The sequence below is a fragment of the Carassius auratus genome, chromosome 2, assembly GCF_003368295.1.
Source record: "Carassius auratus strain Wakin chromosome 2, ASM336829v1, whole genome shotgun sequence".
In the NCBI taxonomy this organism is placed as follows: Eukaryota; Metazoa; Chordata; class Actinopteri; order Cypriniformes; family Cyprinidae; genus Carassius; species Carassius auratus.
This window is the reverse complement of record NC_039244.1, coordinates 21,362,597-21,379,047: the sequence shown is the minus strand read 5'-3', so window position 1 is coordinate 21,379,047 and position 16,451 is coordinate 21,362,597. Positions and strand designations below refer to the sequence as shown.

Below are 16,451 nucleotides of genomic sequence, written 5' to 3'. Positions count from 1 at the left end.
TTTAGTGAAGAACAGATATGTGTGTGTGTGTGTGTGTGTGTGTGTGTGTGTGTGTGATAATATTGAGTCACTCTATTATTGCCAAATAAACCCACACATAGTGATAAAGACCCTGACACAAAACTTCTAAGTGTTGCTGTATCATTCTGAAGGAGTTTATTTTGCCACATTGACTGTTTTGTTACTTAAAATATTAACTAAATACATGGATATAAATCATTGATTTAAATTGAAGTGTTTTTATTATCCTAAAAGAAAGGGATCATCATGATGTAAATGAAACGTCTCTGGATACGCATGCAATGATGGTTCCCCCGAGAGGGAACGAGACGCTGCATGCTTTAATGGACATTTTGGGAATGACCGCCAGCAGGACCTGTGTCTGAATCGTGGTGATAAGCTCAGATGTATAAGAGGGTGCCTGCCCAACATGTCACTGACTTGGTTGTCTGAAGGAGATGTTACCTGCTTGACAAAAGGGGTGGCTAGGTTTGTTCTTTTTTTTTTTTTTTTTACAACAAAACCCTCCCAATTGTTACCTAAAGCTATTCCAAACTCACTGCTTTTCAAGGGGGGGCCCTGGTAAAAATCATGTTCCAGGTGCTGAAATACACGTTATTAGGGTCTCTTCAATCCGCGGCAACAGGGATGAAGTAGCCCATGAACCACGGACTTGGCAACACTGTGACGGATACAAAGGACATGAGCACTGTCGCAATGTGACCACAACAGCTTGACGTTGTCTAATTTGGCACAGTCTCCAGTAAGGCTTTCCTTTGTGTATACATATCCTTACAAGTATAATTTTAGCTGTAGTAATGTAAAGTTTTATATTTATTGTCACCCTCCTACCGTTAGATGAAATTTACGCCCCTGCCCACAACCTTCGGGTTTCAAGTCTGACTCGCTAACCCAAATTATTACAGTTCAAATTATTTTATAAATGTACAGTATATGTACTGACAGTGATTTTACTGAAAGCGAGTGGAAGACATCCATTTTGAGAGCTTTAAGAATCGTCTTTTGGGGATCTGACCATGCCAACGTCAATGAACAGTTGAATTTTAAGAAAATGTGCAGAAATGCAGTAAAACGCAGGGCCTAGCAATGGGAGTGGCAACAGTAAAGCTCACATTTCCCTCCAGGCTACAGCAGCTGTTATTAACCAACAGTGCAGCATCCTGGCAACCTTCAGCAGTTACATTTCCATGCAAAATTCTGTTTCTTTATGTGGAGCATTGTGCTTAGTCTTGTTTGACCTTGAAGTTGATGAGCAAAGCTTTATAATGTGTATTGAGTAAAGTAAGTAGATAATGATTGAACAGATGCTTGGCTGGATGTGTCTGTTTTCATACAAGCTAACAAGGCTGAACTTCAAAACCAGACTCACACAGATCTCACTGAAGATGAATTTACTGGGAATATTGATTTGAACTACTCAAAGGTGAGGATTTCGATGTTGCCAGCAGTTCTGTCATGAAATACTAAAAATCCAGTTTGAGCTATTAATTGAGATTCTTATTAGGCCTGACTGTGTGTTTACACAAATAATCATCAAAGTGTAATCCGTCTTGCTTTTTGACCTGGTGACTTTTCTGTACCACTGTGCCACCTGAAAGTTTGGTTTTAGTTGCCTCAATATAAAAAATAGCATCTGTGATAATGGCGAAGAACTGCAGCCAGCTGTCGCATGACTCAGCCATTATAATCTCCAATCCGTCTCTGGCTGAGTCCCATACAACACATCAAATTTGTGCTCCTTCCAAATTTGAAACAGGGAAATGAATTGGTTTACAAGATGGAGGTCATCCAGGTCTCTGGAGTTTACCACTCATGCTCCTTGTAAACCACCCCACTACAAATGCATTTCTACAGTAAGCAGTACAGATATTACATGGATGATTTCATTCATTAATCTCAAATTGGTTTACCCAGAACTCCCTTCTTTACACTCCCAGAGCTGATGTGAGGTGGTATTAAAAACATGCTACATCTGTCGGCCCCGATTTAATACTTCCTTTAACACTTTCAAAGGGGAACTCCAAAGAGTTTAGACTCGGCGGAGCTCGGCACATGATTACAGACCTCTGTGCTGGTGGAGCAGGAGGAGATGCTGCTGTTTTCAAGTTGTCATCTAGAGACATGATGTAAATAAGCTCACGGTTTCCCTCCATCATTACCCTGTACATGTACATCTGCATTGCAATCACTTCCTGTGCTGTGCGGTTTGACCCTTTTGCTCTTTCTCCAGTTGAATCTGGAAAATGCATTTGCAGCAGCAGAGCGGAAAATGGGTTTACCCGAGACTCCCATGCACTCCCAAGTGGAATTATTATTATTTTATTTTTTTCTGTGCATATGCATTGTGATCATTGTTATTCTAATATAATGTTCTTTCCCGTTTGTGTTACGACTCATCTCATATAGTCCCCAAAATGATAGCAGAACTGCAAATCTCATATCTGTATGTGCTGCTGGCCACTTTATGTTTGATTTCTGCCGCCGTCCTGCTCCATTGTGCTACACGTTTAATTTTGATAAAGCATCGTGGGGCTTATAGAAAGGGGAAATTTAAACGGCAAGTCTCTACAGGAACAGGGACTGTGGAGAGTAAATTGTTATTTCAGCACTGAGGGAGTAGAGAGATTTTCGAGCAGAGAATCAGATCTGCTTGAAAAGAAGAGGAAAAAAGAAAATGAAAAAAAAAAAGAAATTGATAGAGAATGGAAAGGTGAGAGAAAAGTTAGCCTTATCTGTCCGCAGCAGCAGGCTTGAGCACACAGCGTAACGGCACGTCGTTGTTTGCTCCAGAGACCTGCCGGGGTTTAAGTGATATCAGCTGTCTCAGGGTCAGCGTTCCGGTGCTTTTTTTGTGGTCATTTTCTAAATCCCTAAATGAGTCGGTACGGCCAGATAGAAGCACTGCCAAGAAAGGACCAGTGAACAGATACAGTGGCAAGACAATGTCTTTTCTTGTGGTCTCAAAGTTGTTGTGGTGTCAACAGATTGTGCGTCAACATTATCTGTGATTGTGTGGCAGAACTGCACTGCGGGTGACTACACTGCAGTATGTAGAAGAAATTGTTTGCAAGGCTACAGCAAAATTTAAAGTGAAGTGAACACAGTCTAAAATGACACAGTCTAATGTCAGTAATCAGCCTCCAACTTCAGCAAATATCACAATTCAAGTGTAAATGTATATTAGGATTAGCAACCCTTAAAACAAATACTGAAGTATTACCATAAAATATACCATAGACAGTCATCCCTTACAAAAATAAAATATCTGTGATAGCATCAGATGCCATGGTACCATGGCTGTGAAATTCATTTAGTTTTATTTATTTACATTTCATTTATTTATTTATTTATTTTTAAAAATCAATTTAATAACCACAAAATATACTACCAACCCTTAAAAAAAATAAAATAAAAAAAAACCTGTACCATGATAAAGTGATAATATCTGTTGCAAGTATAATGATACCATCGCAGTGAAGTTATTTTCTTTTACAAAAAATAGCATAGCATAACCACAAAATATACTCTAAACAGCTCCACTATACAAAAATACTATACGTGTATAGTATATATAATGGTATTAGTTTGGTATTATAATACTTTGATACCATGCTAATGAAATTAATGTACCTTGATTTGATTTGAATATTTTATGCCATGTAGTAGGACATAGTAATTCAAATTTGAATGTATATAACGAACTAATTATTGCTAATTTGAAAGAAATTGATTGCTTACAATTAGTATGGCTTGGTGAAAAGACATCTTGTCACTATTATTTTTTGTCTGTAGTGCATTTTATTGTAACAATTTCTTCTCAGGTGGGGTGGGCTGCTTGAGAACGAGAGCGAGGCTATCGGTACACACAGTCATTACCACATTCAAAACACTGTACTTGAGCACTCTGCTTTCTTGCACAATGTGATTCCAGCCCTGCGATGAGGCAATTACACGAGCAGACAGTTATTCTTCCTCTCGCAGCACGAATAGATTCAGTTCTAACGGCACACCGTGTCCTGTATATTACTGTTCCAGGGTTGGGGGGCCCGGCCTGCTGGGTGAAAGTTATAGCAATGATAGCTTGTAGAGATGCAGGTGGAAAAAGAAAGTAATTTGTGTGTTTTCGCAGCTGCTCATTCTGCCTCCTGTGTCTTGTTTCTTTCAGGAGAGATCTGTGCATTTAAGATTCATGGGCTGGAGGCCCCATTTGAAGCTGAGGTTTTGAACAGGACATCTGGTGAAGGGGTGCTGAGGGCCCGGGGTCCCATAGACTGTGAGCAGCAGAAGGAATACACCTTCATCATCCAGGCCTACGACTGTGGAGCCACCCCAAGTGGAGCCAACTGGAAAAAGAGCCACAAGTAAGTAGAAAGACTTTGGTTGATCCTGTGTGGTGTAGTTTAGTCCAGAAGTCCACTGATGGTCTGTGAAGGATCTGCAAGTTGATTGAATGTTGTTGTTTTTTTTATGGTGTTGTTTTTGTTTTTGTAAAAATTACATGAGAAGAAGTACCCAGGTTTAATTTGACTAATTAGCTAATGACAGTGATTTTAACTGTTTAAAGGAAATTAAAGGTTTCACTTACATAACTCGCAGTTGTGCATTAGTTAACACTCTGATTATTTTGATTAATAAATTGATTAAAGAAGCAGTCCAGTTAAATTACTAAAAACATTCAGAGCAAATCAGCAGTCAAGCTAAATTAAGGATTGGGGACTCAAGACTCGTAAAAAAAATGACGTTCGGGGTGTTATGTGGTCCACAATTTTTGTTTAACTCTTGAAGTGTTAGGTCACCTGGGAAATTTTGGTCTAGTGGTTCAAGCACTGTTGGTCATTTGGGATAACATCCACATTTTTATTACTGCAAGTCTTTCTCCTCAAATGGTTTTGATCTTCAAATTTGCATTTGAGCCCATGTGAAAAAGTAGCATAATTTACATATGATTTACAGTTTATTTTAATAAATATTAAACATTCAATTCAATTGTGCATTATAGCTGACACTTAGATGAACAATTACAGTTGTTTTTATGAATGTAAGTCATTCTCTTCAAATGCTACTGACGTTAGAAAAGTGTATAACAATATCACATGTAACTTTAGAGACGGTCTCTAAATTTGAGGCTCTCGTTTTTTTTTTTTTTACTTTCTTTAGTTTTCTTTTCTCTGCGCCGGATTGCTGATGTCCTATACCTGGGCATAGATGTCTATCGATCAATTATGAACATTCAGCCACAAACATGAGGTGTGAGCGGTCGCGAGCGCGGATGGGAGAATGGCGCAGGGTTTTTTTTTTTTTTAGCAACTGGGATGGTGCCCCCTCTGGGAGTTGGTGCCCTACACAGACTGCATACTCTGCGTATAGGGAGCGGCGGTACTGATTCTTTTGCTCTCTCTCTTTCCCTGGTTCCTTTTTCTCTCTCTGTTCCTGGTGACACTCCAGGATATGAGTTGGCTACAGACACACATACACACTCATGTGCTTACACACATTTCTACACACCCAGCCCTGGCTGGCCCTGCATTGATGACCCATCAAGATGTTTACAAAGTTGCCGGAAACTCCGTACGTGCCCGACAATCTCTCATACAATAGCAGCTCGCTGCAGCTGTAACACAGCTCTGATGAAGTGCAGGAGAGAGCCATGCTTGAGGCACCCACTGCTGTGAGAGAGAGAGATGAAGAAGTGCTTTTGATTTCACAGCTTGGGTCGTTCTGATGAATGTCTCTTGACACTGTGATGCTGAGGGGTGTGTGCGAATGCGTGCATGCAAGAGAGATCACCAAGTACAGGATCTCAGTGGGATAATCTAAATGCATTTCCCATTAACTTAATGTCTTTATTTAGGAAGATGTACGAAAACACATGAATTTATGTTTCTGTCAAGCAAGGTCACCAGTGGTTTGACTGAACGGCAGACACTTTGCTGGACTTCTTTAAGATTTTATGTGAGCTCCGTGTACCACACTGCAACTGTCTCAGCTCTTTTTCAGGCTAGTTACCATATAATTATTTGGGGTTGGAAAGGAGTGACATGTCCATTTTATTTAGTTTTTACATTTATTTTCAATATGCTGATGCCTATTGTTTCGACACGTAATGGCAAAAGCAGATGATCACAGTTCTTCAAGAGGAAGAGAACCACTCCATGTACAATAAATCAATTTAATAGACAATGAACATGACAGCAATCTTCATTTCATGTTTGATGTGATCAATTTCTTTAAAAAAATGATTTAAATGAATAAGATTACAACATGGGTTATGCATATGTATACAGTATGTACAGCATAATTGCATTTGTGTAGTTTGACTAATTTCAACAATTCTCGAGTTAAATCTTATTAACTGCATCCTTTGTCTACATTCATTTGTTTTTCAGTGTGAATGGTCAGATTCATTCTGAATGAAATGCATTACTTAGCAATGTTTGTATTTGCAGACATATTGCAGGCAAAGCTTCATCTGTGTGTGTGTCGGTTTGCTGAATGCAGCTTGATAAACAACAGCTTAATGTTTGATGAGTAATTTCATTGTGATGAAACATCAGGTAGGTAAACCAAGCCGTCTATTCTGCCTGCTGCACGACAGAGTAGTCTTGTTATCAAGTAAACATATTAAAAATCCTTTACCAGGACATTTTTGCAGCAATTTTTAGCAATTTATTGGTGGGTTTTGATTAGTTTTCCACTTTTTTTCTTTGGTAATTTCCCCAGACATGGTACAGACTGTTTTTTCTTTCATGTGACACACATTTCTTTTTTTCTTCGCAATGTAAATGTATACAGTCAGTCCAGCCTTGTGTGGTTTCAGTACAGTGCTCAGAGATGAACTTCTTTCTGTCTTCATTAATTTCTCTAAGGTGTAAAGCTATTTGCAATTTAGTCGCACAGTTCAGAGGTGTAATATCTGTGTGTCTCAGGTCTGTTGGCACCTCTGTTCTATAAAATGAATAAACTCTTCTGTTCCTCACCCTGATTGGTTGTTCTCTGTCTGTCCCTCTGGTTCTGTTGCAGGGCGGTGGTTCATATCCAGGTGGATGATGTAAATGAGTTCTCCCCAGTGTTCAGGGAGCCTTTATACCATGCCACTGTTACTGAGGGCAAGATCTATGACAGCATTCTGCAAGTTGAGGCCTGGGATCAGGATTGCTCTCCGCAGTACAGCCAAATCTGCAACTATGAGATCGTTACACAGGATACACCTTTTGCTATTGATCGAAATGGTAAGTCTTAGATTCAGGCATGTGTGAAAGAACACAGAAGTTGCATGTACTGTAAAGTGTCAAAATCAGATGAAGTATAGACTTCATGTAGTATCTTTCCAGAAGTACATACAATAATTATAATAATGGTCAACTTTAAATATGTTTTAGTGAATTGTGTTGATGTCTTTATTTTTCCGTTTGATTTTTATTTTACATTTTTTCCTCAGACAAAATTACGTGTCAATTAAGCTTTACAGCATACTAGATTCAGGTAAACAGAAATGTATACACTCATGGTGTTAAAAAGTATGCATTAATATTATAATATTGTTTTTGATCAAGTAAATACAGTCTTGATGAGCGTAAAAGCCTTTCAATTATTATTATTGTTTTTTGTTTTTTTTTGCATTGAATAGAGTGAATGTTGAACAAGTTCACAGTTCATTAGCAATGGTTATAATTAAATATAATTATATTTACTTTATATTTAAAGAAAACTAGATCCGCTCTATTAATATATCTTTTATTTTAGACCTTCAAAGTAAAGAGCAAGACATAAAATTATGTTTCTTTATGTTTGTTTGATTTTGTTCCTTTAACACGTTTTTTTTGGGTAGGAGTACATGTATTTACTTTCAATATTATTTGTTACAAAATCTCCAAAATATTACTTGAGTAGTCATTTAGTTAATATTTTAATTTTTTATTACTAGAGTAGTCATTGTATGAATAGTGTGAAAGTGATCAAGACAAACCAATCATTTTCTCACTTTTGCACTTCACCTGTGAATTCTCTCTTGGGTGAAGATGATTGAATTTGATTTGTTTTAGCTTCCGTTTTCTGTGTTCATCATTCACAAGTGCAGAATTGATGTCTTATTTGGTTATCGATGAATGCATGAGTGAATTAAACGGCTCATTGGTCAGCTGGACAGTCAATGTTTGACACTTCTGGACATGTCAGAGATGACTCTGAGGTGCTGGAGCGACCGGGGCTCACGGATCACATCGCCACGCTGCCACAGATCAGACACCCGTCTCTCCGCTGTGGCTGTCTGCCTCCCTCTCATGTTCTCTGTAGGGATGTCAGCTGTCTCGAAGAGCAGCGGTCTCTTTTAGGGGCTCACGTCGAACTTAGAGCTCCTGTCTCATTCACTTCCTCTTGCCGCTTTGGGCCCTGCCAGTGTCTGCAGTGTGACTGGCATTGACATTGTTTGGTTAGTGCCAAGTGAGCACTGAGTGATGCATGGGCCACCCGAGTGGATTTTGTTCTGAGGGCTTTTGGCTCCATCATTTACTGTGGATCAGAGGGCAGAGTGAGTTATTAAATACAACAGGCCCACTGGCACTGTGTTCTCTGGTCCAGAAAGAAGACGAGGAAGAGGAGGAGTTGTAAAGAATGAGATCAGGAGAAAGAAGGGAGAACTGCAGAGGGAATGCTAAATAGTTTGAGTACAGAAACACTAACTAATTACGACAAATAATTACGTTAGGTAGGAGGAAGAAAGGTTGGTTTGTGTTGGTGGCGGTACCACATGATGCATTTTGAAACCTGAGGTAATTTACTAAAGATCTTCTGCGAGATTTCAAAACCCTTGATAGTTTTTGTGCACCAAAGAACTACGAGCGGAAAATATTTCTGAGCATAGAGTCTGTGCGAATGAAACGAGACACAAAGAGGCAATATTTGACTCAGGCATTTTATTTGAATGGAATTTGTTGCGAGAAAAGGAGAGTGATAGATAGGAATAGGAAGATAGACAGAAATAATAAAAACAGAGGAAAAAAACGTGAGATGGGAATGTGAGAAATAAGAGATATCAGGGGGTTTTAGATTGAATTTTTCACCATCAGCAGCATATAAATGCTGGAGGTCATTAAATGTGTGCTCTTTGTTCTTTATGCTTTTGTTCTGAGAGAACATAAATTCAAACACACGCTGAGGCACATGCTTAAAGTTTCAATCTGAAGTGTCATGCCTATTCAAACTGAGTCACGCGCCCCCTCAGATTGTGAATGCAACTTTCAAAATATTCTAAATTCATTTAGATAAAGAAAAGTGTGGCAGAATTCACTTGTCTAAACTGTCTAAATCATTCCAATCTAATTGTACATTTCCCATATTATCTGCTTTAAACTGAAAATTCTATTAGCAACCCACATTACTTTTTTTTCTTTTTTCTTTTCTCTGTGGAACACAAAAGAAGACATTTCAAAGTATGTTTAAACAATTTTTGCCTCTACAATAAAAGTTAATGGGGTTCAAAACAACATTGGACCCCATTAACTTTCAATGTATGGACAAAAACATTGAGGGATATTTCAAAATATTACTTTTGTTCCTCAAAAAAGAGCCATAAAAGTTTATAATGACATAAGAGTGAGTAATTGCAGTTTTCATTTTTCATTTTTAAGTTTTGGGTAAACTACTATATAGCTTTAAGATGCTAAATGCATGGTGCTGTATGCTTGGTTTATGCAAAAATAGATATTAATACATGAATTCAATAACATATCAAAAGAAGGGATTTGAACCTAGAAATTACACAGTTTAATACTTGTAATTTAGAGGCAGGGTTAGCACTGCTTTTTACAGCTGCTTTTTGCAGTTGACAACCAATCATGTGCCTCATATTCACATGCCTTTGGACATTTCACAGTAACAAGGCTCATTGTATAAACATCATTGTATAAACAACTTTGTCATTTCATCATTTGAGAGCAAACAATTGTCCATTCAACTGACACCACACATATGCAAATAAAAACATTGACCCAGGGTTTAGACATGTACAGCATGAAACATCAGTTCATGAATGCCCAGGATAAATTTTTAACCTTGGGTAAATGATGAGCAGTGTGAAACTTGAAGCAAGATAACCATGGATTCGGTTTAACCAGGGTTTAGAATGACCCAGGGATAACTATTTTAAGTATGAAAAGCCCTCAAGCGAGCCAGGACAGCCATTTGTGACCTCTAAAAAACAAAAACAAAAAAAACCTTACCCCCTGATTTGAACTGCACATAAAACCTTAGGCAAGTTAAGGCTCTCACACACTAGCATTCACCGTCTCACCCTCTTTGTCTTAAATGCTGTTGTTATACTCTTGGTTTTATCTGTGCTGCACAGACAGAGGCCCATTGATAACTCCCTGGAGGATAACTGTTCCTTTTAAAACTTCCCTTCTCTTAATCACGCCGCCTCACATAGCTGCCGTGATCAGCTCTAACATCTGTCTTATACACACATTCACACCCCTCCACCTTCCTCCCACGTACCTGTGTTTGTTGAAGTATGGCTTTTCAAGCCACACTTTAGCGGATTGGTGCAGACTTGGTCTGGGAGCCCAGAGCGACTGACCTCTATTCCTCATTGCTGTCTCCTTGACAGCACGGCTGGTCTCATTGAAATGCAGCCAGCAGGTAAAAATAACCACAGGCCCATGGACGTGTGAGAGCATCAAATCACTAGCTGCTAGTTCAGCCTCACACGAACTCTGTCACCAAGGAGTGCATTTGGACTCATCGCCATACACCAAACATCAACCTCAAAGCCGTCTGTAGCAACTGTGGGCACTAAATGCTAAATTATACACATCAGCCTGGTGACAAAAAGCACTCATTACTCAAATGACAGGTAGCTGGTAGAGAATCCATGTCATTATGGTTCTTTAACCTGGAGCTCTGCAGGTGTACACTCTGTGGTTTACTGACTTTATTCAACCAACAGAGTCAGTCTGGCACTTCTTGAGCTGCTGACCAGGAAGAATACTCATCGCAAAAAAAAAACCTTTAGAGCATGGTCTGGCTTTTCGCCAAAGGTTAGAAAGTGAGAATGTACCTTTAATTCTTGGCTGATAAAAACATATTAATTCTTGGCTTGACTCATAAAACAGTGTCAGATCTGAACATCTTGTCTGTGCAGAAGTCCATGTTGGTAATAATTGACTATGCTATATGTGTCTTGATTAAAAGAAAGTGCATCGCACTTAGTGGAAGCAGAACCAGCTTCCAAGGATATATAGCATGTTTGTTACTCTACAGCATCACGTGATCTAAAACATAGTGTTTTAATAAAAAGCTGATCAAGAGTTGATCGAGACTAAAGTGAGACTAAAGACTGGAGAAATGGCGGCTGAAAATGCAGCTTTGCCATAAATGGGAGTAAATTACATTTAATATATTTTGAATTGCAATAATATTACACAATATTATATTTAATTGTATATTTTTTGATCAAATAAATGCAGCCTTGGAGAGCATAAGACTTTTAAAACGTTAGACAATAATACAGAGCCCAATCTTTAGAATATTAGTGTAGAGCAGTTTTCATTGATTTTTAATCAGTGCCCATAAAAATTGGAATCCTTTGTAGAAAAGGTGGATCAAATTTGCAGTGACACCAGAAAAACAAATCCCATTGGATTTCTCTGTTGAAGAACATTCAAAGTTCATATTCTACTTTTGTAGTTTTTTAGCCATACGTCCCACCTACATTATTATATTATTAGCCATAAATGCAGATAATAAACCATTATAAAGCTTTGTGAAATGCAAAATATAGAGATTAGATGTAAATGTCTTATTAATTGTCTTTATTAATTAGATGTAATTGTCTTGCAGATATAATCTGTAATTGCTGAAACAGGGACACTTAGACTGTTTAAATTACTTTTGTGATTGAAAACATTTGGCCCGAAACATTGTAAGGGAGCTTAATTATTGATTTAAAAGCATATGTTGGTGTAGTATCTGTCTGGCAGCCGCAACAATTACAAATTACTCTACACATTCAACTTAGTGTGCCTTTAATTTTATTTGCCAATAGTCTCACACATAATGGGTTTGTTTTTCTCTCTTACATTTATTTTTCTCTCCAGGCAACATCAGGAACACTGAGCGACTAAGCTATGACAAACAGCAGCACTACAAAATCATGGTGACCGCTTACGACTGTGGCCAGAAAAGGGCGATGGAGAGTGTCTCAGTTCACATCGACGTCAAACCAGTGTGCAAGCCTGGCTGGCAAGGTCAGTGGATACTTTACATGTTACCTCAATTTTTTATTTTTGCTACTATTTTGTATAAGTAATGTAGATGCTTATTGCAATTCCTTGCAAATTCAGTGTGTGTATGAAAAACAAGAGAGAGATTTGAAATGATCATGCAGCAGTACCAACTACCTTAGAAATGAATGGGAATGCTAACAGATCACTTTATACAGGAGTTATTGACTTTCTTTAGTTCTTTCAAGGCCACGTCAGTTAATTGCATTTTCATTTGCATGTGTAATTTATGTTGGGGCGTTCCTAGAAAATGGTAATATTCTAGAAGAGGTGCCACTGTGAAATACAAAAGTGAATGGCTACAAACTTAACACGCAAATTCTGTCATCATTTAGTCAATAAAATCGTTTTAAATCTGCATGACTTCTTTCTTCTGCAGAACACAAAAGCAGATATTTTGAAGAATGTGTCATCTGCTTTTGGCCAGACAACGTCACTATTTCTCATAACATTCCAAAAAGAATTTTTGTGGATGTCAGAATTTTTGGTGACTTAAATTGCAAACTCAATTTTCTGTCCCTGCCTTATGTGCACCCACTACCTCCATCCACAAAATGGTCAGTATTGTGACTCAAGGGAGTAGTCTGTTCTCAGTGACCTCTGTGAGCCCTTGTTCTGTTCTCCTCTCATCTGTGGCATACACTGTTAGTGGTCTTAACTAGACAGATCGATATCTGTGGACTCCCTCTTCTCACAGGGATTGCACAGCAGCTTCAGCCTACAGCTCGTCCACACACACTCACGCGGACCTCTCTGAAAGAGCCCGGCATTGCTTTAATATCTTATGCCTACGTGACAAGACCAACCGATGCATTTTACATATGCTGTGGTAATGGATTTGTTCTAAACAGTCAGTAGGCAGAGCTTTCAACATCATTAAATTGGAGAAAAAGACAATGCAGCTTTTTCACAGTTTACCTTCTTTCACACATTGATTGAGGCAGATGAATTCAATTCACAGGCTTCAGTTGATCCATTAAAAAGCGGATGTCAGGGGCTGGAGAGACAGACTCCTAATCACTGTCATCTAAAATTGTTTAGAGCTTGAAAAGAGGGGAGAAAAGCTTTCATTCTCTCTTCAGCCAGGATGAGTTAGACAAACCCAAGTCCTTCTGAGAAGAAACAATGTAGCTAATTCAATCGTGACGAGTCAAACTTTGTAAAACATTCGGCAGCTGTTTGTGTATAGCATGCACAAATTAAATAAATCTCAAGACTTTGCATTATAGGAATATTTTTACAAAATTGAAAATTTATCCTCATATTGTTCCAAACCTATATGACTATAATGTGGAACATGATTAAAGAAGATGTCAAGAATTTTTGTAACCAGGGGTTGTCAAATTCTTAAAAGCAACATTTGATTAATTTAAATATCTTTTATAAAATTATTTTATACATTTACTCGTCCATTCTAATTGATTATTTTTTAATACTTGTATGGAGAAATAGCATGAAAAATTGCTTTTTGTTCCACTGAATAAAATTAAAGGAACTGTTCACCCCCAAAAATGCAAAATGTAGCATCTCTTGCTCACCAGTAGATTTTCAATATAGATTTTAGATTTTCAGAAAATATTCATTTTTGGGTGAATTATTTTATTTAATCGTGGTTTAAAGGGTGAGTTAATGAGCTCTAGAATTTATTTATTTATAATTTGTGTGTGAACTCTCCCTTTAACACAGATCGTCTCTATTTTGCCATTTGAACTTTATCCCAGGTGTTGTAACACAGCTTGTGGCTGTATTTTGTCTTCCTTCCTTCACACTTTTCAAAGTGACAGCACAGAGAGTGTGACATAGTATCCCGATTTAACAAATTAAAGGGACTTTTTTCTGAAGAAAATTTGGAATGAGGTGACATGTATTTAAATTAGTTTTTATCTGTAGAGAGGTACACAGCTCTCTAAGCCAAGAAGAGACTTATTCTATGAAAGGACACCTTCCAGTCTAAGCAAGCTAAAATGTTAGACTTGAGCGTATTAGCCACAAATCTTGTAAATCCTCAACTCTTTTTTTTTTATGCATATTTACAATTGCTTTTTCTAGCACTGCTAGTTTGTCCCAGGCTCACTGCTATTTCTGAGGCGCAGGTATCACCTAAAGCATGATAGGGCCTTAAGATGTGTCGACAGTTGCTGGCAGGCTCCCACGCCCAGAGAATAAGCAGTCATTGGCTGAGAGATTGCATGGCCTGTGTTGTCAGTGTGATTCATAAGAAGTGAGGTGAAAGTGAGGACTGAGTGACGATCATGACAGGCACCACAGAGGTGAAGGCCGAGGATTTCTGGTTGTAGCGCTTCCCGCTTGCATAAGCATGTAATTGGGCAGCCTCTCTTTGTCTCTGGTCAAATCCCGTCTGTCAACACTGATCCCTCCATCTCTCTGTCCATCGGGCCGTCTTGCTGAGCTATCCACTAAGAGTGACAGATCTCTCATTGAGTGCGGAACCCATAGAAAACTGGCACTGCCAATCAGGCATACACTACGCTGTGATATTTAAGATACAGGGGAAGTACAAGTTGTTAAGATGAAATGTGATGTAGATTGTCATAATAAACTTTATTATTATTATTTCATTATTTTCCATTAATTTATTTTTATTTATTTGTGTGTGTGTGTGTGTGTGTGTGTGCATTAAGTAAATGTGGTCAGTTCTTATTTTATGTTGACTTTTAAGGTCAATATTTTGTCATTTCATATTCATCATGTTCAGTCTATTTTACAGTGAATAAAATGACATGCAGTTCGCTTCCAAGATTATTTAGAAATGATTTTTGGCATTATCAGTATAAATCCTTATAAATTCTTGCCATAAACATATGAAATCAACATGCATTTATCAGAAATTATTTTTCTTTTGAGGAATAGTTATATTAGCTTAATTTGGTCCTTTTTAACACAAAATCATCACAAAATGATGATTATTTCTACAGATATTGTACTAAACACCACTTTTAAAGCATTTCCAGACTTTTGAAAGGCAATGTCATTTACAAATGATAATGTGGAAAATAGCAAAACAAATGTCATACTATACTGTAACATGGTTTCACTAAGAGCTTTTTTTAATAAAAATTGTTTAATTAATTGTTTAATATATTATCAGATAGAAATCTTTGGTTCTTGAAGTTTTTTGATTTGTAGAGGCACATGTTTGAATCTCATATGCTGATCTTTTCTGCTTTTTTTTCTCTCTCTCTCTCTAATAGTTTCCTGTCACTCTCCACTACACTCCCTGATTAGATTTCAAAAAGCACAAACATAAAATCAGAAGAACCCCATAAATATACAAATGCACCACTTCCAGTCACTTAATTAGCATTACATTCATCCGTGAGCATCACAAGAGTGTCTTATGATGACAATGCGACAAAAATGAGATGGGTTTCCTGGCAAACTCATTTCCTGTCCACCTGTCATGTAGCCCTTTTCTGCACCACATCACCCCAAATTCCCCATTATTTTTCCATGCGTATCCAAGTCTGTTCTTATTACTTTAGCAATTCCGGTGGCAAAATCAGTCCCTGCGCTGCTCTGCAGCGGCTTTTTGGTGTCTTTGGCATTTACAAATAAGCAATGAATGTTTAATGTGGCAGTTAATGTTAATCGTCACCCCGAGGTCTTGAAATGGTCTTTCTATTGAACAGAATGTGTCTGGCCTCTGGCTTTGGTGTGTTTGGATAATCGAGGGAATTATTCACTCTCCAGGGAGTAGATGAGTCATTACGGAGCGCACACACAACGTTGTTTTGATGCCATGCATTCGAAAGCACTTTATTCCGTAGTCCTGTTGCACATGCTTCCAATAATTGTGATGCCAGATTAAGAGAAGACCCACTGCTGTTTTAGATTTTGTGTGTGTGTGTGTGTGTGTGTGTGTTTGTTTGTTTGTTTTCCTGCATATATTGTGTTTTGAGGTGAGCTGTAAAACTTCTCTGCTCAGTTTATCTGGGGCAGAACGGCTATCTTAGGTATTAATGAGGAGCTTTTTTAAGACCTTTTCCTCAAAAAGAGGTAGAGATGGAGGCCTGTGGTACTGTACTGTCGCACCATTTTATCCACAGTAGTGCCAATGAATAATGTAATCAGATATTCAGTTAGGGAAACGGGTTGAGGGAATATCTCTCAGCTGAGGTGAATACAAAGCAC

General features: G+C 38.1%; 1 protein-coding gene across 1 annotated transcript in view; it reads left to right on the top strand.

Annotated features, from left to right (window-relative positions):
* LOC113120445 (calsyntenin-2-like) overlaps positions 1-16,451 on the top strand; it is a 91,906-nt gene that overhangs the window by 33,993 nt on the left and 41,462 nt on the right. Inside the window, exons 2-4 of the mRNA XM_026290259.1 lie at positions 4,187-4,382; positions 7,042-7,250; positions 12,114-12,263. Coding sequence (XP_026146044.1) covers positions 4,187-4,382; positions 7,042-7,250; positions 12,114-12,263 — 555 coding nt within the window. The remainder of the gene's footprint in view (positions 1-4,186; positions 4,383-7,041; positions 7,251-12,113; positions 12,264-16,451) is intronic.